At 40.8% G+C, this 20,921-nt stretch overlaps 1 protein-coding gene across 1 annotated transcript in view; it reads left to right on the top strand.

Moving 5' to 3' along the window:
• The window catches only part of TSHR (thyroid stimulating hormone receptor), a gene marked incomplete at both ends in the record, with an annotated part of 126,731 nt that overhangs the window by 85,515 nt on the left and 20,295 nt on the right, over positions 1–20,921 (top strand). The window contains 2 exons of the mRNA XM_084240791.1: positions 3,918–3,986; positions 13,452–13,529. Coding sequence (XP_084096917.1) covers positions 3,918–3,986; positions 13,452–13,529 — 147 coding nt within the window. The remainder of the gene's footprint in view (positions 1–3,917; positions 3,987–13,451; positions 13,530–20,921) is intronic.

The raw sequence follows: 20,921 nt of genomic DNA, 5'->3' as shown, positions 1-20,921 counted from the left end.
AACAACTGAATTTTTATTTTGACCATTGTCATATTTTCAGGCCATACGAGAACCATACTACCTTGGAGTCTATGTTATAATCTATAAAGGGTTGCACGTAGATAATAGTGTTGCCTTGTTTCCTTATGGAATGGTGTTCTACAGGTGACAAGATGCTTTAGGGAACAAGAGTATTCCCTTATAGAAGTGGTCAGCACACTCAGTGGGTAAAGGGCCAGTTAGGTTTTACCAACCTCAAGGCCTTTATGGCAACTGTACAAATCTGCCGATGTGAGGCAAAATCAGCCATTGTTCATGCACAATGCATAAACAAAAGAGCATGGCTATATCCCAACAAAATTTCATTTATAAAAACAGGCAGTGGACCAGGTATGGCCTACAGGCCTCATGATACAATATTCTGTATTTCAGTATCCCATGGTACAGAAACAGAACTTAAAGTAAATTGAAATGACATTACTGAGGTCACTGAGTTAGATAATGGGGCCATTAAAGATTGTTCAAACTCTGTATTCACACTTCAACTCTGTCATCACAAACTATACATTATCCTCCTCCCAGAGTGTGAATGGATTCTGTTCTTCAGATGTTCAAAATTAGAGGCTTTATCAGGAAGATTCACAAAAAGTTCTAGCAGAGAAGATCTGCTAGATAAGTTATCCCAACTGGTAGAGAATTCCCCTCTCGCTGAATTAGTTACAAAGCAGCATTGGGATTACATCCAAAGGATGCCTCCTCTGCATTTTCAGTACCACTGCCTAAAAACATGTCTGGTGGGGTTTTTGCCTTGATTTTCACCCCAGCTCCGTTTCTCTGGCAGTCCTCAGCCTGCAACCCTGATTAAATGATTCCCTAGTGAAACTGTTCCAAGCTTCCATTTTGGGCCTGGCCACCAGAGCCCCAGGAGGGCCACTCGTACTGGGGACAGCAGGTGGGGAAACAAGGCGCTGCGGCTCAAGAGGAAGATTCCACTGGAGTCCCTGCGGCCCTTGTGCTCAGATCCAGCTGCACAGGGGAGAGACTGTCCACAGGAAGCCTGCTAAGGTGGTGCGCAGGAAACTCCTGCCATTGCCACAACTTCAGCGCTGCCTGGGTCTGCCAGGGAGCCCACCGGGGTCCCTCACACAGGGTGCAGTGGGCAGTAAAACACCCACCAGCAGCTGCTGCTTTCCCTGCCTGCACGTGCTGGGACCATGGGAGGGGGAGCAACTGCAGGCGGTGGACTGAGGCAGAGCCAGGCCCCAGAAAAGCCTGTACACCCCGCTGCTCGGTGCCAGGAAACGCTGATCCTGCACCCAGCTTATGCCAGGGGAGCCTGGTTTCAAGAGCTCTCTTGAAAAGACAAGATTCCTGCTCGGCCACCAGTTCACTTGACAAAACAAAGACCTGGTCTTAGCCTGTTCAGCCCCAAACCTAGTTCATTTTCTTCATTGGTAAAGGTTGCCACTGTGCTATTTAGCACTCATGGTGCAGAAACTCCTGATTTTTTTCTTTACAGAATGTTACTTTCAACTCTTGGCATTTTTTTCTGAGGACCTCATTTTCCAGCAGCCCACTCAGTCCTGGCAGGGGTTCAAGAGGTATCTGGTAGACGCTTGAATAAGAGAACCTCCTATTTCCTCAAGTCTGCCGGCGGGGATGGCCTGGGATCACCATGAGCTTTTCAAATGGCTGGTTCTGTGTTCCTGCAAAAAGTCCTTTCTTCTTTGAAGCTCAGGCCCAAAAAACTATCAACTTGAAATAATATGTGTCCAACAGCAGTTTGTACCTATATTCCTGGGAGGATTGAGTTTCCATAAGGGTTTGCACTCCATTTTTTTTTCTTTCTTCACTACTTTCATTTTTCAAGGCCTACTTGACCCTTAAGAGTTTTATTTAAGCTCTGAAGTGGGACTGCAACAAAAAACATTTGTAATGTCAAGGATTTTTCCAAAAGTTTGGGAAAATAGAAATACTCAATGTAAAATTCTCAGATCTTCATAAAAGAACTCTAGTTGAGATAAAACTTATCCATGAGAGCTTTCTCAGTTCTGTGCCTGGCTCCCCTGGGCACTGAGCCCACACACAACCCACCTTCATAGCTGGAACTAAACCCTTGTGTTAGTACTTAAAACAAAATAAGGACAAAGAAATAACGTTTACTTCTCTGTTCTTCAGAACTACACAAGATAAATCCAGTTTTTCAGGTTACTCTTTTTAATATGGTCATTTCATAAAAGTGTCCTTCACTGTGGGAAACACATAGTGATTTGAGCTTCCCAACAACCTTATCATGAAGGTCTTATCACATTTTTACAGATAAGAAAACTGGGGATAATGGAGACTGAGAAATTCTCAGGAGCACCTGCTATGAGGTCCCGGAGCCAAGTCTAACTCTAAATTTGGAGTTTCTTGTGTGCTTCTTACTGTGCTATTCCTATAACAGGGGCCACAGGTAGTGGAATACAGTACTTTTGAAAGTTCCCGGGCCTCCCCGGTGGCACAGCGGTTGAGCGCTGGGTTGCGAAGCTGCCCGCAGCCTCTGCAGCGCCGGTTCAATCCCCGGCTGCTCCCCGGCCACAGGAGGAGGGTCCCACATGGCGCGCAGACCTCTCCTGCCGCCTGCTGCTCCCCTCAGCAGTGTACTTCGGTCCTTCTGCCTGCTCTGCTCCCCACTCTGGCTCTGGTGAATTCTCTCACCCTCCCACGCTTCTGACTGTACCCAGTGCTTGTATAAATAAATAAAAATAAATCTTTAAAAAAAAAAAAAAAGAAAGTTCCCTACAACTGCCACTGGCTGTGCCTCAGTGTGGTCACGGCTGCCTTCTCTTATCTCATACCAGTAGCCCCAGCCAAGCCCAGGCATCTCCATGTGGCCCAGAACTCCCCAGGCTGGGGCTTCTTCTCCCTCAGGAAGGGTGTGTGCGTTTGGTGGGTGGGAAGATTTACATTTCTAGTGAGGAGTCCTGTTCCCAACAGTTCTGCAGTAATGTGGTTTTGGCAGGTCACCTCCATGTCTCAATACATTCGGTAGGAAAGAGAAGTGATAATACTTCTGCCCAGCCCCTGGAATCATTGTATGAATTAATTAGTTGCAAGGGGAAAAAAAGAATAAGATACAACTTTAAAATTTCCACAAAAAGGCACCATCCATCTACTTTTTCAGATTCATCCATGAGGATCACTTTAATTCAGCCCACACCTTGAAGCATTTAATCTCTGACAAAACCTGAGGGCAAAACTGTGGCTAAAATACAAATGTGAAATGATGTTTTAATTGGAAAAATATAAAACCTGTCACTCCAACAAATGTGCTCATCTTATAAGAAACTGCAATTATTCCTCCTTTGCTGACATTGTGTTAACTATTACGAAAATCTCTATTTTTGAGTAGATGTGGAACATTTTAAAGGTTTTTTTTTAAGATTTATTTATTTATGCACACAAGAACCAGGGTACAGGCCAGAGGTGTTACAGGGAGAGATGATTCACCAGAGACAGAGTGGGGAACAGAACAGGTGGATTGACTGAAATACACTGCTGAGGGGAGCAGCAAGAGAGGTCTGCTGCACCATGTGGGTCAGCTCCCTGGCTGAGGATCGAATTTGTGCTACAGTGGCTGTGGATAGCTTCATCAGTTGTGCCTTAGCCTCTTGCACCACCGGGGAGGCCTCATTTTTAAGTATTTAATAGTGGAAAATCTGTTCCTCGAAGTGAATCTACTTCAGCAAAACAGCTTCAAGTCATTAGAAGCTAAGTCTGGAGCCTGGGGATTTAAACTGGAAAATATCAAATGTCCCAAACAAGACATTTTATAAAGTTTTCCTGTGGGACTGGAGACGTGCCATCCACATTTCTGATATTGAAGCCCAACCTTCAGAATTTGCCAGCACCACCTCTCCTAGGTCACTGACTTCTCCTCTCTCTGTTGATTGTAGGAAACTCTACAACAATGGCTTTACTTCAGTCCAAGGACACGCTTTCAACGGGACAAAGCTGGATGCTGTGTAAGTCGAGGGAAGTCCAGGAAACTTCTTCTCCTCTCCCATATTCCCACTCCCAAGAAGGACCCACCATACAATGGGACAGAATTCCACTATAGAACATCCCCCAACCCCAAAATGTCCAAAACTAGGGATTGATGTTTAAGGAACATGGCAAATGCCCATTGTAGTGGACACTTACAGTGATGCCAACTCTAAATCCCAAAGTTCTTATCCTGAGAAAATGGAAAACCATGGTGGCCCCTTGAGTTATCATACAGCGTGTGTGTGTGTGTGAATTTTTATTTACTGTGTACATGAAGCAAAGGGGGGGTCTGTCATTAAGTCCAAAGCTATTCAGAAAAATAAGATTTCCAATTTGTTTTTTTCTTTGGTTTTCAGGAGAGGTATCAGTTTATACTTGATCCACTCAAAAATAGCTGAAAAGCCATAGCCACCTTTGCCTTCCTGCAAAATAATAGCTAGAACTGGGTGTGGGCAGAACGATGATTATTGTAACTTGTCAGACTTTCCTAGTTCGTGTCCCCACACCTATGCCATGGCATTCTTCATTTCCAAGGGTTTGTGGACTGGTTCTATCATATTGGTGTTTGTAACCTAATATCTAATAAATGAACAATAGCTTTAGTAGAGTTGCCTCCCAAATGTGGTGGCCAGCTAGTTTTGAGAGCCCTCCCTCTACAAAACAACTAGATCATACATTTTTAAAAAATGCATTTTATGTTATAGCTCTAAAAGAGGGGAACAAAGTAATCTAGGAAGCCAGGAGCTGAAATCCAAGTATTAAGTGCTCACAGAGGGTGGCGTTCCCTTCTGGCAGCTGCCAACTTCAGTGTGCCAGAAGATTAGGCTGAGATGCATGAGAAGGCAGGGGAAGCAAGGGAATCCTGTGCCACCTGGATGCAGCCAGAGAACTCTACAAATCAAGAGTGGAGCACCAGGGTCCTACCTCCTGACTCCTGAGGAATGAAAAACAAAGCTTCACAGAGGAAAAAATCCCATTGCAGGCTCCCAGATTTTTTTTTTTTTTTTGAGATTAGGATAAATCAAATATGAACTCACAGTCAAAAATCATACATTGGAGAGGAAAAAAAAAAACTCACCATGAATGAGAGTCAGCTGAAGCGACAACCAATTTTTGTATCTTATTTGTTTTATGACACCTCACTGAATACTTTTTAAATATATTTTTTCAACTCTAGCAATTCTATTTGTTTTTTCTAAAATTTACCTGCCCATTTCTGATTACTGCTGGCTTTCTCATTTTTGTGATTCCATCTTTTTTCTTTGAACATTTTCTATATAGCTATTTTTAATTCCAGACATAGTCATTGCAAAATTTGAACACCTATAGTTCTAGATCTGTTGTGTTTTACAGTGCTTCTCGAACGTTATTGAACATATAAACCATCTGGGGGATCTTGCTTTAAAAAGATGAATAGTGGATGATTTCACTCATAAGTGGACGACAAAGAAATAAAACCAAGGAACAGACAAAACTAAATCAACACAAATCCTGAAAAATGACTGCAGAATTGAAACTACGAGAGGGGGGAAATTGTCAAAGGGGACAGAGTAGGGAGAGGGCTTGATAGATTATGGTGGGGGACTATGGGGGCTTTGGCGGTGGGTGTGGGCTAAAGAGTTGGGAACCTATAGGTGGAAACCTATTCCCCTAAATCATATACAGTATTGTAAGCCAATGTTACCTCAATGGTGAAAAAAAAAATAAGCAGATTCTGATTCGGTAGATCTGAAGCGAGCTAACAAGCTCCCAGGTGCTGGTGCTGGTTTGTTCACACACACACACACACACACACACACACACACACAAATTAAGTGGTATTATTCTTGTTTGGGGGTTAGATGGTGGGTTAGTATGATTCTATTTTTAAAAGATAGATGCTAGTAAGTTTCAAAGTCATGATACTTAAACATGGTTTTCTCAGTTATTTAAAGCGGGTTCTCATTCTTTGCCAGGCTTTTGGAGTTCCCAGAAGTCTTTATCAAATGGAGAAGTATGATTGTGGCTTCATTCAACTTGATTTTAGTAATTTTTTTCAAAGCACATAATTATAGGAAATGTCTAAAAAAGATTTAATAGATATGTGTACTTATTCATGAACTTTATTTACAGTATTAAAATGCTACTTCCATCTTAATTTTATCATACAAATCTCACCCAATCCTTCATATATTTTTTAACATTTATTGAATGCCTACTTTCATTGCTCAGCCAATTAAAGGCATGAAATACAGAAGCTTCCAACCAGGAAGAGTAGACTCAAGTGATAGAAAGAAGGCAATTCAAAACTCAAGGCTCAACCAGTAGAAGTTTCCCCAGTTTCTATCTATAATAGTATGCCCTGACATAGGTAGTGAAGACAGACAAAGACAACAAGCAACAGCATCATTAGCCAGTAAGAACTTGGCTTTTCCAATGCAGCAAGCTCACCAACTCGGTGGGCTTCCAAATGAAGTATGAGTGGGCTGCCCCTGATGAAACCCCTGGCATGTTATTACATTCAGTTAACTGGGGTTGAGGTTAGGACATGTATGCTAACTATTTGCATCAAAACATCTCAGGCCTGTTATCACTGGCTTCTTGGTAATGTTTCGAATATTCCACAGTCTTTAAGAGTTCCAAAATGAGTATTCTGTAATCAGGAGAGTTGTCTGTACTAAGCGGATCTCACTGTAAGCCTTTCTCACTAGAAGCCTATTATTTTATGGCTTTGGCTGTAAAATCAGCTGCAGAGTACTAAAGGAGTTAATTTTCTATTGAAAAGGTGAAAAAAAAATAACAAGGGAACAATAATTTCTGTTCCAGCTTTCCCCCAGTTTTTGTAGTTAGAGAGGGAATAGGGGGAGCTGGAGAAGGGGAGGCAAGCATTTCCTAAATTATGTTCCTTGAACCCTCTCTCCATGGTAAATTAATGGATATTATTTTTAAAGTTATTAATGACCTTATAAACTATATGTTCAGGTGCACTTCTCTGGTCTTTCAAAATAACAATCTGAATTACTAGTATCCAAGAGAGGGAAATACTATGTAAGGTTTCCCAGGGAGCTCTTGGCTCCAGGGGCATCTCTTTGGAGTGCTGTTCCAGAGAACACTTTTTGGGGAATGATAATCAAGAATATATATTCAGATATACCATCTTGTTGGGAATCAGGTAAATGTACCTAGAGGTGGCTGGTGGTGAATCTAAGAGCTAATATGATTTTTAGATCACTTTATGGTCTTCTGAAATTAGACCTATGAAGACATTCTAGTGAGGAAGACTCTCTGTACCTCTCTGCCAACTTTCTCCTCAGACAATACCCTGGGCTCTGTGAGAAGTTTGGCTAATGACAGTCATTATGTTGGAGACAATGGTTTTATTCACTGTTTTCCTGAATTACAGTCCATTCTAGTCACTGTAACTCTCTTGAAATATAGGAAAGAAATCGGTGCACCATCTTTGCCATACTTTCTTGACAATTAATATAAAATATTAAAGTTATTTGGAAGACTTTAACAAATAATATTTCCTAACTGAGAATCATTTGGTTTTTGTTTTTAAAAGTTTAGGTTACCGATCAGAAAATTTGGGGGGGGGGGAGAGCCAGACAGCAAATATTCTGGACTCTATGAATCTATGATTTCAGTCGCAGCTACTCAACTTCACCCTCAAAGTGTGAAAGCAGCCACAGACAATATATAAACAAGTGAGCTTGACTGTGTTTCAATAAAACTTAATTTACAAAAACGCAGGTGGCAGGCAAGATTTGACCAAATGGTCACTGTTTGTGAACCTCTGGTCTAAATGAAGGTATTCAATGAGGATGAGCATTGCGAGATGAAATATATGGTCTTCTAATTCCTGATAAAGATTGAAAGCCAAGCACGGAATAAAGATAAGGATCTGGGTAAAAATATTTTGGGTTTTGAAAGTTCCAATCCAATCATAATAGAAAACAAGGATTTTTTTTTCCAATCAGTATTTGGAAACCAAACTTGAAACTCTGCTTCTGCTTTAAAACAAAGTTCCATCTATTCATCCTCTGCCCTAAGTTTCTGATTCCTAGCTGATGTAGATTTATTGTTTTCCCCTAGATTTAAGCACTTCATGTAAACCCAAGGTAAAATCAAGGTGATCATCTTGTAAGGAGACCTGGAACTACAGGAAGACAGGTTTGAGGTATAAATGGAGAAAACAGGTCAAGTTTTCATAGTAATAATAAAACAGTATTCACTTTGTGATTTTAATGGGGCTGTTGACTCTGTTTCAATGTGAATTGTGATTTTAAACTAATGTAAATTTATAAATATCCCATAATCATCCTATTTTTGTTCAAGGGTAGCACATAGCATGTTAGCAATTTCATAAATTCTCCAGAAATATGTTCAAATGTCTTTATGTTATAATTTAAAGAACGTGCTATCCAAAACAGCCATTATTCCCCAGTCATCTACCTCACACTAATTTACTGAAAAGAGCATATTTGACCTCATTTAGACTCATTTTTTTAATTGTAACTCAAGTATAGGATTGCAGCCACATTGAATCAATTCCATTCTGAGAAACAGCACTGATGCTTCAGCATCAGTTGGGTAATTAGTTAAAAGTTCATGAAAATGATGGCAGATGTGTCAAAGCACAAAGTCCTATGATTTCAGATGGACCCAAGCACATTGTCATCACTCAGCTGAGAAATTAGTAATAATGCAAGCATCCCTTGCTCAACAGACGTTGAACTGCTGTCGTTCACAAGTCGTGTTCATTCTTTGGAACCTCTTTGTCATCTCTTTCTACACAATTTGGTGTGTGGATCTGTTGCTGTTCTCAGTGTCTAAGTGTCTGGATTGTATTGTCCAGGAACTAAGTACTATCTTACAGTAAACATTTAGGCAGGGGAGAAAAATTACATTTTGATGTGCTAAGAACACACTGGACGCTAATCACCGAAGAGTCAACATCACTCATGTGCTAATTAGCGTCACATCGACTCATTAAAAGCAAAGCGCCACAGCTGGAGCTTTGAGAAAAGCTGACCTTAGAGCAGATTATGAGATTAAGCAGGCTATTATTTCTCATGGGGCAAGCATTTGAACAGCTTGTAGGATATGCTGCCACACTGGCTGTTACCTCTGCCTATGGAAACCTTGAGAATTTGCTCACCTGTTACTGTTTAGAAACAGGTGTCCTGATTTCCGCCAGCAATGAGGGCTGGGCAGGGATTCCCTTTAATTTTGAAAATAACCACTGCTGTGGGGGCCAAGGAGGGGGAACCAGGTTCCCCTGCACAAGTGTTCCCATGAAAGTCCCACAGCATAAACAGGTGCCAGTGCAACTTGCCTCTAAAGGGATTATGAGGCACAGGCTGAAATTCCATCTAGGAGCTGAAATGTACCCTTAAACTCCCCCAGAGAACAAGCTTTCAGATCACTTCCTCATGTAAACATATTATAGGAGATACCTTTTTCTAGGGGGGATTTATTCATCCAGCATGTGCCAAGAGTGAGGTAAATAGGGAGAAGTGTGAGCTGCCTTTAATACTGAGTTTGTCTAATGCTGAATTTGTCAGCTGAAATTTCTTCCTCAACTCATTCCTGATCCTCTTCATTTTTCTGAATACATTTTTCTTCCTTAACAGTAAGATACACACTATTGGAATCAAGGCAGGGTTTATTAACTCCTCTGCTACCACATGAAAAATATGACATATGTTTTCAAGAAGAACTTCATTATTCCAAGACTTTCTCAAAAATGTATAAATCCTCTAAACAGTGAAAAAAACTGAACACACACAGATATATCATTTTTTAAAATGAAATAAGAATTATTTTCTCTTAAGCCCTTCCCAGCATTTATATTTCAAACTCCTGACTTTCAAAATGTCTTTCCTTTTACCTCTAAAAACAAAACTTTCTACACTCTTTTAAATTCATTTATATTCATCTTGTCCTTGAAATAGTGCAAATTATTAAACATACACACACCTATAAAATAATAATTTCTGGGATATGTTACCCATAGAGCCCCCCAAGGTTTGACATTGATTTACTCAAGTCAGTTAACAGAACATGGATTCTAGAGTAATCAGGATGAGTCACAGTCAAGCAGTCAGTTTAACTAGACTGACATTCCCAGTAAACATTATGTGATAGACGGGATAGAGGGTAGCATTTCTTGTTGAATATTAAAGTTTTAACAGATGTATTTCCCAACTGCTCCTCTTTATCAGATGGCAGATAAGATGAAAAATCTGAACCCAAGTTTAAAAGCTAAATAAAGCAACCAAAGTGCTAAAAACAGGATGACACTTCATTTTTAAGCACTTAATTACCTCTAATACATAAAGGGCCCAAACAGCCATGTTGGTTTCAGAGAAGGCAGCCCCCCTCAAGACTTGGTTCATCTCTATTCACGTTGGCTGCTCCCTCTCTCCAAACTCCTTCTCCCCTCTAGACTCTGGCTGCCTTTCCCAGTTTGAAATCTTCTGCAGCATTTCGGGTAAACTGCAACGTGTCTGAACCAGCCTTTTTATCCTTGGGGAAGTATTGAATATCAGATGAAAACACTGCAGAGTTGGACAAGCAATTACTTAGTTTTACAATAATTTCTAATGATTAGAGCAAGCAGATCATTGCAGCAGTTGGGAGTGGAGAGGAAGAACTGAGATGAGCTCACCAGACCTTGCTTGACATTCACCAGCCTGGGAAGAGCATGATCTGCAAGCTGCATGGGCCAAAGAATACAAGAGACACAAGCCAGTGTGGCACGTATCCTTGTCCTTTTACAAAATCATGCTGATCAAAATTTTCTCTCCAGATGTTTCCTCCAAGGTAGCGCTTGCCAACTCCATCACTGGACCAAGGGAATTGTGGGTTGAAGGAGAGTCAAACAATGATAAAATGAAGCCTGTGAGTGAGAGCCTTAGGAGGTAGTCATTCATCCAGAAGACTCATATTGGCTGCTTTAGCTTCTCAGTTGGGTCTTTGTAGAAATACAAGATTATTGGTGTTCTCCATTTCAGACTCAATGATGGCCTGGAAGCTCGGTGCTCAGCCACTACCTGGGCCCACATCTGGGCTGTGTGCACTTGTGGCATTTGTAAGCCTGCTGCCTTGTCACTGCCAAATGACAACTGGCCAGAAAGACAATTGGCCAAATGCTGAGTCTTCTTTCATTCTCCATATTTTTTTTCCCTTAGAGCTGTCACATATACTCCTTAAGAGCTTAGTGTAACACACCTCACTGTTGGAGAGGAAAGGCACATTGATTTTTTAACTCACTCATTTACATATTCATTCAGCAAATGAATAAGACAGACAGCTTATATTCTGGTTGGGGGCACCAAAGATGAACAGGTGAATAAGATAATTATAGAGGGGCTTCCCTGGTGGCGCAAGGGGTTAAGACGCAGCATTATGAAGTTATCCACAGCCACTGCAGCATGAGTTCCATCCCCTGCCAAGAAGGTGACCCACATGGCGCAGCAGACCTCTCCTGTCTCACCTGCTGGTTCCCTCAGCAGTGTATTTCAGTAGATCTGCCTGTTCCACTCCCCACTCTTTCTCTGGTGAATCTTTTCACCCCCCACATCTCTGGCCTGCACCCCAGCTCTTGGATGCATAAACAAATAAATCTCAAAAAAAAAGAGATAATTACAGAGGAGCAATACCAAGAGAGAACGAAAGGGTGCAATGAGGATGACTACTTTAGATCCAGCAGTTCACCACCTCAGCTTGAGGAAGAAATGGAAAAAAATCACAAAGACTGCACCAATTTATGCGGCCTCACTTTGTGAAGTCCAGCTACTTCCTTGTCATTTGGTTAATCCCTCACCCTGCCCAGAAAAGGAAGTCTTCATTGGTGGTTGGTAACTCTCTTCTTTCCCCAGCTGCTCCACTGAAGACCCATCTCTTGATCTCAGGTTGCTTTCTCTTTTTCTAAGTAAGTTCTATCCTCTGCAGAGGACTGGAGAAGAGCTGAGCTCTGGACCAGGAGCAGCTGAGGGCAGGAATCTAGTAAAAGCTCAGTTTGTTCCTGCCTTTGTTCAGCTGCAAAGAGGCTGTCCCTCCTCCTCAGCTAGCCACAAATGAAGCCACCTGACCTCTTTTCTCTTCAGTCTAGAGAAAGAGAGGGTCAGCCAATTAGCCCAGGGAATACTTCTATGTGAGGACTCTAGAACAGGAATCCTCTGACCCAAAGTCTTCAAGTCACACTATGGTTAACAATTATCCTGAAGAATGTTCCATCATGAAGCACAAACAGCATAAACAGAACAGGGGCATTACCCTTATCTAAGCAGACCTCCTAAGTTCCCCGCTGTATCCACATCGCATTAATACGTGGTCACTCACTAATTCTTCAGTTTGACTAGGCTATGTAAGCATACATAAATGGAGACCATTTACATCAAGAATATACATGTACACTGCTTCTTTTTAGATAATCTTGTTCTCTTAAAAATCTGGGGTGGGGGACAGAGGGAGCCAGTTTCAAAATCCTTGAAAGCTTTTATCCATTTAGAGGTAATTTTATGTTCGAGAATCACTTTGTGACTTAAATTGCTTCAAAAGTATTTTACCCTCAAGTGCCCAATGTGTTTTCAAAATGGAGAGGTCAGTGTGCCCATCAAAACCCTATCAGGAAAGTGACCTGCAGTAATGTTATCTGCATGACCTGCCCCCACAAACGTAAATGAAAATGCAGGTCACCAATTAAATTTTAATTTCAGATGAGCCACAAATCACTTGTTAATATAAGAATATTTCCAAAACTTGTGTGGAGTATGCTTACACTAAAATATTATTAATCATCTGAAATTCAAAATTAAATGGGCATCCTATACGTGGACCCCAAAGAAAACATTTTGAACCTCTGACAATCCCTCTCACCACTCATCACCTTCACCACATTCATTTCATTCCTGACTTAAGCCCAGTTTTCAAAGGTAAATGAGGCATTTAGTAAGAAGCAAAATTTAAATCTGTTGGTGTTGAAGAGTATTGAAAAATACAATTACTACTGTCCAAGTAAATAGGGAATAGGCATCTTTCTCGAAATATAGATGTGCCAGGTGTATCACAAGCATACTCACATTCAAAGATTTCCACAGTGATTAATGTGTATAAACCTTGCACAATTGAAACCCAGCATGTTTTGAATGCTTAAGGCAAAAGAAGGTAAGATGTTTTCTAAATTCTTAAAATCCGACTAATAGAGGATCTCCCTGGTGGCCTAGGGTTTAAGACTCAGCACGATCACCACTGTGGCCCCGAGTTCGATCCTCAGCCAGGGAGCTAACCCACACGGTGCAGCAGACCTCAGTTTTTCTACACAAAAATAAATAAAATAAAAATCTTGCAATAAAGGAATAATTCTTTAAAAAAAACAGTTAATAGGGTCACCGTTCATTTTGTATTAATTTGCTCAACCTCATCCATTCTCTCTCTCTCTCTCTCTCTTTCCTTAGTTACCTGAACAAGAATAAACATCTGACAGATATTGACAAAAGTGCATTTGGAGGAGTTTACAATGGACCCACCTTGCTGTAAGTAACACATCAAAGAACGTGTTGCTGGTTTGTTTGTTTTTTTTTAATTGGAAAGGGGGGCATTAAAAGGAGCAGCTAGTGGTCATTGCTGCGCATGTTACTGTCCTTGCTAAAGGCTTCTGCTAGTACTCTTTGCCCAGCTGTACAGGCTACATCTTTTTCTTTTTTTTTTACAATTTTTTTTTAAGATTTATTTTATTCATTTATACAAGCACTGGGTACAGTCAGAAGTACGGGAGGGTGAGAGAATTCACCAGAGCCAGAGCGGGGAACAGAACAGGCAGACTGACAAAATACACTGCTGCGGGGAGCAGTGGGTGAGACAGGAGAGGTCTGCCACGCCATGTGGGACCCTCACCAGTGGCCAGGGATCGAACCGGCACTGCAGAGGCTGCAGGCAGCTTCGCAGTCCAGCGCTCAACTGCTGTGCCACCAGGGGAGGCCCTGTACAGTCTACCTCTTGGAAGAAAGTCCTGTGCTTTGAGACTCAGAAGACCAACACTAATCAGGCAGTCACCTTAGTGTGGACATTCATAAAGAAAAAGACATTTCTGAGCAGCTCTTTTGCAATATTCTGAGACACGAGATTTACAAATAGTAGGAAGGTACTCTAGTCTTTGCGGAGACTGTATATACATTCCACAGTGGCTGGCACAAAGAAGGCAGAGAATCACTGATCGCTTGATCATCTGCAAGAACGCATAGTCATTAGGGAGAATGAGATGTCAACATTTCTTAAAACAACATGGAAATAATAACTATTCATGCATTTCCTCTGATTTATACCTCCACATCCAATCAGTAATCAAGTTCTGTCCATTCTACCTTCCTCGCACCTCTTTATCAGTTCTGTCTCTCCATATCCTTGGTTTTACCTTAATTTAGAATCTCATCATTAAGTATCTAGTCAAGTCCTTGCCAAAGAGGAGTACAGCACCCTATGAGAAGCATGAAACAATCCATTCAAAGCAAGAAGAAATATTGAAGAATATTTGCTTACCTTGGGATGCTTCAGTAGGAATTTTCAATAGAGGAAAGGTCACTGTTTGAAGGGTGGTCAGGGAAATCCTCATCAAGAAGTTGTCAATTGGGGGCCTCCCCAGTGGCGCAGCAGGTTGAGCGCAGCACTGTGAAGCTGTCTACAGCTTCTGCAGCATGGGTTCGATTCCTGGCTGGCCAGGAAGATGCCCACATGGTGCAGCAGACCTCTCCTGTTTCGCCCGCTGCTCCCTTCAGCAGTGTTTTCGGTCCATCTGCCTGTTTTGCTCCCCATTCTGTCTCTGGTGAGTCCTCTTACCCTCCCGCTCTCTGGCCTGTACCCCAGTTCTTGTATAAATAAAAATTTTTTTAAAAGGAGGTGTCAATAGGGAAAATAATAAAGGAACAAGTCCTGTGACTATCTAAAGGAAGAACATTCTAGAAAAGTGCAAAGACCTCCATATGAGAATATACTTAGAATGGCTGAGGAACAGCAGGATGCTATTATAGCTCAAACAAGGTAAGCTAAAAGGGGGACAAAATAAAAGTTACAGTCAAAAAGATAATGGCGTGGGAAATAATAATTTTTGATGGCCTTAGAAGTCACTATAAGGTCTTTGATTTTTCTCTCAGAGGGGAAGCTATTGGATCCTTTTGGGCTTAGAAGTGCTGTGATCACACTTGTTTTTACAGGATCTCTCTGTATGTTGTGTTGTGAACACACTGTAGAGGGTCAAGTATGGAAGCAGGAGGACCACTTAGGAGTATCTCAAAATCACATAGGCATGAGATAATAGCAGCTTAAGCCAGGTAGAAACAGTGGGGTGATAAGAAATGGTCAGACTCTGACTACATTTTTAAGATAAAGCCAATCTGATATGCAAACAAGATGTATTTAGGGAAGTAGACAAAAGAAGAGTCAAGGCCAACTGCAAAGGTTTTAGCCTGAGTAGCTAGACTAATAGAGGCACCATTTCCTGAGATGAGGAAGTCTGGGAGGAGGGACTATGTGGGGATGAGCAGTTTGAGTTACCTGTTTCAACAAGCAGGCAGTGCTATCTACGGATGTGAAATTTACAGCAGAGATCAAGCTAGATACCTATTTGAGACTTTTTGGAATTTTTAGGAAATGTTAAAGAATGTATAGAATGGAGAATTCTGATAACCTTCCCCATCAAAGTGATTTTCCCTGCTCATTCCTTAAACAACATTAAAATGGCAGTAACTTAGGAGGGAAAAAAAGCACTGGTTCTCAAGCACAGATTAAAATGCATAAATCCTCAATGACAGAGAGAGTAAGTGACAAGTGCCTTAGAAGACCAAGAAAGAGCTGCATGCTAAGTACTTGCAGGCTAATCGAAGTCACCTAAGCAAGGTTATTAGTTAAATTTTAGTGTACTGCAGTGTGAGTATCAGTGACCAAGAAGTTGAATGTCTTTAAAAACTTCATCTGTTGCCCCGGGTCATCTTTCCCACTCTGTAAAGGCTAACAATTACTTCTTACACACACCAGAAGATCAGAGTTTTTTTAATGTTAAAATATCATCACCAGGGGCCTTCCCTGGTAGCCTAGGGGTAAGGTTCAGTGCTATTACCTCTGCCTAAGTCCGATCCCTGGCCAGGGAGCTGACCCACATGGTGCAACAGACCTCTCTTGTTTCCCCTGCTGCTCCCCTCAGCAGTGTATTTCAGTACATCTGCCCATTCTGCTCCCCACTCTGTCTCTGGTGAATCCTCTCACCCCCAGAACCTCTGGCCTACACCCCAGTTCTTCTATGCAAAAATAAATCTTTTTTTTTTTTGAAGATTTAATTTATTTATACAAGAACAGGGTTACAGGCCAGATGCGCAGGAGGGTGAGAGGAGTCACCAGAGACAGAGTGGGGAACAGAACAGGCAGACTGATGAAATACACTGCTGAGGGGAGCAGCAGGAGAGACAGGAGAGGTCTGCTTGCCATATGGGTTGGTCTGAGGCCGGCGGGGACAGAACTGGCACTGCAGAGGCTGCCGACGCTTCACAGCACTGCGCTCAACCGCCTGCGCCACCAGGGAGGCCCATAAATAAATCTTTTTTAAAAACATCATCACCCAAGCTCAAAGATAATAGCACAGTTGTGGGCAGAAGTGAGCACTGTTCTGATTGTTGTGAGAGTTTATATTCTAAAATTTAAGACCAAAACTCCCTTATTATTCAACTTGCAGAACACTGTTGTCAAAATGTGTACCCTGCTAGCCAGAGATCAGAGTTTTGGGAAAGCTGACAGGATCAACAAGAATCTTCATTGATAGTCTCCCAAAGGCACCACACAAACAACTTCTCCCACAAGCCTCCCTCACAACTGTGAACAAGCATCCAAGGATCCTCAGACCTTGAGGAAAGCTGTTGACATGAAAAACATAAACTAGGGCAGCCAGAGAACTTGCAAGGAATAGAGACAATGCAAGGAACAAGAAAGCTTTATAAAAATTATAACAAATAGCCTCAGAAAGATTTTTATATCCTTAGATAACATCTTATATAAGAATATTCAGAAAATGAGAAATAACTCTGATTCCTACAATACGATATCAGGAAAAAGTTCTCTGACCCTGGTCCTGGCAATGATGTTCTTAATATGACACCAAAAGCACAAGTAACAAAAGCAAAAATAAGCAAGTAGAATTATAACAAAGGAAATCAGCAATAAGATGAAAAGGCAATCTACCAAAGAGGGGAAAATATTTGCAAATGATAGAAATGTTAAGGTATGATATCCAAAATACGTAAGGAACTCAAATGACTCAATTGCAAATAATGGGCAAACAACCCAAATAGACGTTTTTCCAAATATATCACACATGGACAACAGGTACATGAAAAAGTGCTCAGCATCATTGATCATCAGGGAAATGCAAATCAAAGCCACAATGAGTTGCCTCTTCTGACCTGACAGAAAGGCTATTATCAAAAGTGCAAAAGATCAATGCTGTGAGGATGGGAGAAAAAGGAAGCCCGAGGACTGTTGGTGGGAAGGTAAGTTGCATATTCACTATACCATAGCGTACAGGCCTAGGGAAGACAGGCTGGAGGTTCCTCAAAAATTCAAAAATACATATACCATATGATCCAATTAATTCCACTCCAAGTATAGATCCAAAGGACATTAAAATACTGTCCTTTTTTTTTTAAGATTTATTTATTTATTTATACAAGCACTGGGTACAGTCAGAAGCGCGGGAGGGTGAGAGAATTCACCAGAGACAGAGCGGGGAACAGAACAGGCAGACCGATGAAATACACTGCTGAGGGGAGCAACAGGCGGCAGGAGAGATCTGTCATACCATGTGGGACCCTCACCAGGGGCTGAGGATTGAACCAGCACTGCAGAGGCTGCGGGCAGCTTTGCAGCCCAGTGCTCAACCGCTGCACCACCAGGAGAGGCCCTGAAAATACTGTCTTGAATCAATAGCTGCACCCCCATGTCATTGCAGTATTATTCACAGTAGCTAAGACATGCAAACAACCTAAGTGTTCAACAGTGAATGGACAATTACAGAAATATATAAAACATTAGATATATTGTATAATATGTGTAATAAATACATATATATGCATGTGTGTTATATAATATATATGAATATTATTCAGCCATGAGAAATTCAGCCATGTTTGCAACAACAGGAATGAGCCTTAAGGACATTATGCTAAATGGAATGTCAGACAGGAAACAACAAATACTGCATGATCTCTCTTCTACTTGAAATCTAAAAGAGTGAAACTCAAAGAGTAGATGGGTGGTTTCTAGGAAAATTGTAAGGGGTGAGGGAAAAGGAGCGATATTGGTTGAAGAATACAAACTTCCAGTTAATAAAATGAGTAAGTTTGGGGGATCAAACTATAGTCGCAGTAAGGTGACTATCGTTAATAATACTGTATCATGTACTTTAAGGTCACCAAGAGTAGATCTTAAGTGACCCCACCACAAAAAAGAAAAGAAGAAATGGTAACTATCTGAGGCGATGGATATATTAACTAGCTTTGTTGCTGTTATCATTTCACAATATGCATATATCGAAGCATCACACTGTACGCCTTAAATTCACACAGTGTTATATGTCAACTAGTATCTAAACAAATCGGGGGGTGGGAGAAAAATCTCTTTGAAATTAAAAATGTGATAGCCAAGACAAACTAAATAAGCAAAAATGTTATTAATCTCCCAAAGGAGAATTCATATGGGTGTTTGTGGAAGAACATTGTTGTCTGTACAGTCAATAAAAACAGTCAAACTTACACATTTTATCACCTTTTAGCAAGGTCATCTCTCAAAAAAGAATCTAATTTAAAGCAGGTGCACCCTCTAAATTAAAATCTATTCCCTATTTTCCAATCTCTAGTAACTTTTCTTTAGAAGCTTTTTTAATTTCCTGTGGAAGTTCAATAATATTTTTACTTATTGATTTTTAATCAAGATACACAATCCCATTTTCCATTTTTATATTTCTAAAATTGTTGGTTATCTTGTATTCCGTTAACATTATTTTGAAAGAGAAGCACTTGGTGTTTCTAATACCAAAGAAAAAAACATACTGAAATGCAATGCCTTCCATAATAACCAGAGCTCTCTGAGGTATAAATTATGTAACCCACTTTAATAAAAATGTAACTTACTATTGAAAATTATGAAATTATGATCGTCCCACTTACTATTATAAGAAGCTCCTAAGAAGAAGAAATCTCTGTAATATCCTTATGTTTGCATTACACGTAACAACAAAAATAAACTTCAAAAAAATTTTTTTTTCTATGACCTGATCCAATTAGTCATTTGAAAATCCAAGGGTCATGTCCATCCTTGTTTAGAGAAAAATATGTCTTTCATGTTTTCCTTTGGACTCTTAATGATTGTCAAAAGATCATACTATTAGATGACTGACAAGTTGTGATGGGATTCTGCTCAGCGTGTCAGAAGTTCACAGCTATGGGGAATATAAGCCTTTCTAGGTAATCCTGTCAAGATTATTTTTTAAGGTATAATTTACATACAATTGTAGGCACAGTTTCTAAGTGTTCAATTTGATGAGTTTTGACAAAAGTGTGTTACCCTACCCCAGCCCAGGCTTAGAATATTTTCATCATCTAGAAAGTTCCCTCATGCCTCACCCTCCCTCAGACAGCCACATCTTTTTATTTCTCTTGTGTGACAGTCAAGGAGTAAAATTGCTGGGTCACAGCATCGTTGTAGGTTTAATTTTGCAGGAAAACCATCAAACTGTGTCTCGAAATAGTTGTCCCATTTTCTGTTCCCCCCAGTGAAGTGTAGAGCTCCACAGTGAGCAGGGCAGGACACTGTTTTTTTCATTCTAGTCACATTGCAGGATTTTTATGTGTTTCCCTGATTATTAATGATATTGAGCATTTTTTCATGTTTTTATTAACCATTTCCATCATTTTTTTAAAGATTTATTAATTTATGCATACAAGAACTGGGGTACAGGCCAGAGGTGCAGAGGATGAGAGGATTCACCAGAGACAGAGTGGGGAATAGAACAGGCAGACTGACTGAAATACACACTGAGGGGAACAGCAGGAAAGACAGGAGAGGTCTGCTGTGCCATTTGGCAGCTCCCTGGCCAGGGATCAAACTCGAGCTGCAGAGGCTGTGGACAGCTTCACAGAGCTGTGCTTAACCCCTTGCGCCACCAGGGAGGCCCTTCTATCATTTATTCAATCCAGTGTTTGTTCAAATAGCCTACCCATTTTTTTATTGAGTTGTTTTGTCATTTTTTCATTGAATTGTGGTATTGGGTAAAATTTTTGATCAAAAATGAAATCAGTTTTAATCCTCACTGCAAACCCTCTTTCTTTTCCTCTTCTCTTTCTAAGGAAAAATGACTAACAAACCCGTAGGGTATTCCTTTACTCATTCTGCAGGCATTTTACTGAACACCAACTAACCCCATGAATGTTAAAGCCTCTGCTTTTAAATGGGTTCCAGCTAAATTCAGGAGAAAGGTCATTAAGTAACTATACCATAAGTTGTAATATAAAAAGAAGCATTTAGAGAATCAAGATCCCATTCAGGTTATGGTGACCAGCAGAAGGAGGTGGTATTTAAGATGGACTTCAGGGGAGGGAGAACTGTAACAGAGACAGAGTTGTGAGAGAAAGAACTAAACAAATGTGCTCAAAGGAAAAAATGCAGAACATAATATGGACAAAAGATAGTGTTTGAAAAGTGTGTTGTACTGAAATAATATTATTGGGAATGAGACCTGACTCTGCAGTTAAGAGTCCCACTAAAGAGTTGTGTAGAAATAGCAGTGTTTGCGTAGCCCATTGCACATGGTGGCCCTCTTCAGCTCACTCCCATGCCCTCTTCTCTTTGCCTCTGCCTGCCCTCAGCCCTGACTATACTAGTCTTTGATG

This window comes from Talpa europaea, assembly GCF_964194135.1.
Source record: "Talpa europaea genome assembly, chromosome: 8".
NCBI lineage: Eukaryota > Metazoa > Chordata > Mammalia > Eulipotyphla > Talpidae > Talpa > Talpa europaea.
This window is presented reverse-complemented; position numbering and strand designations above follow the sequence as displayed.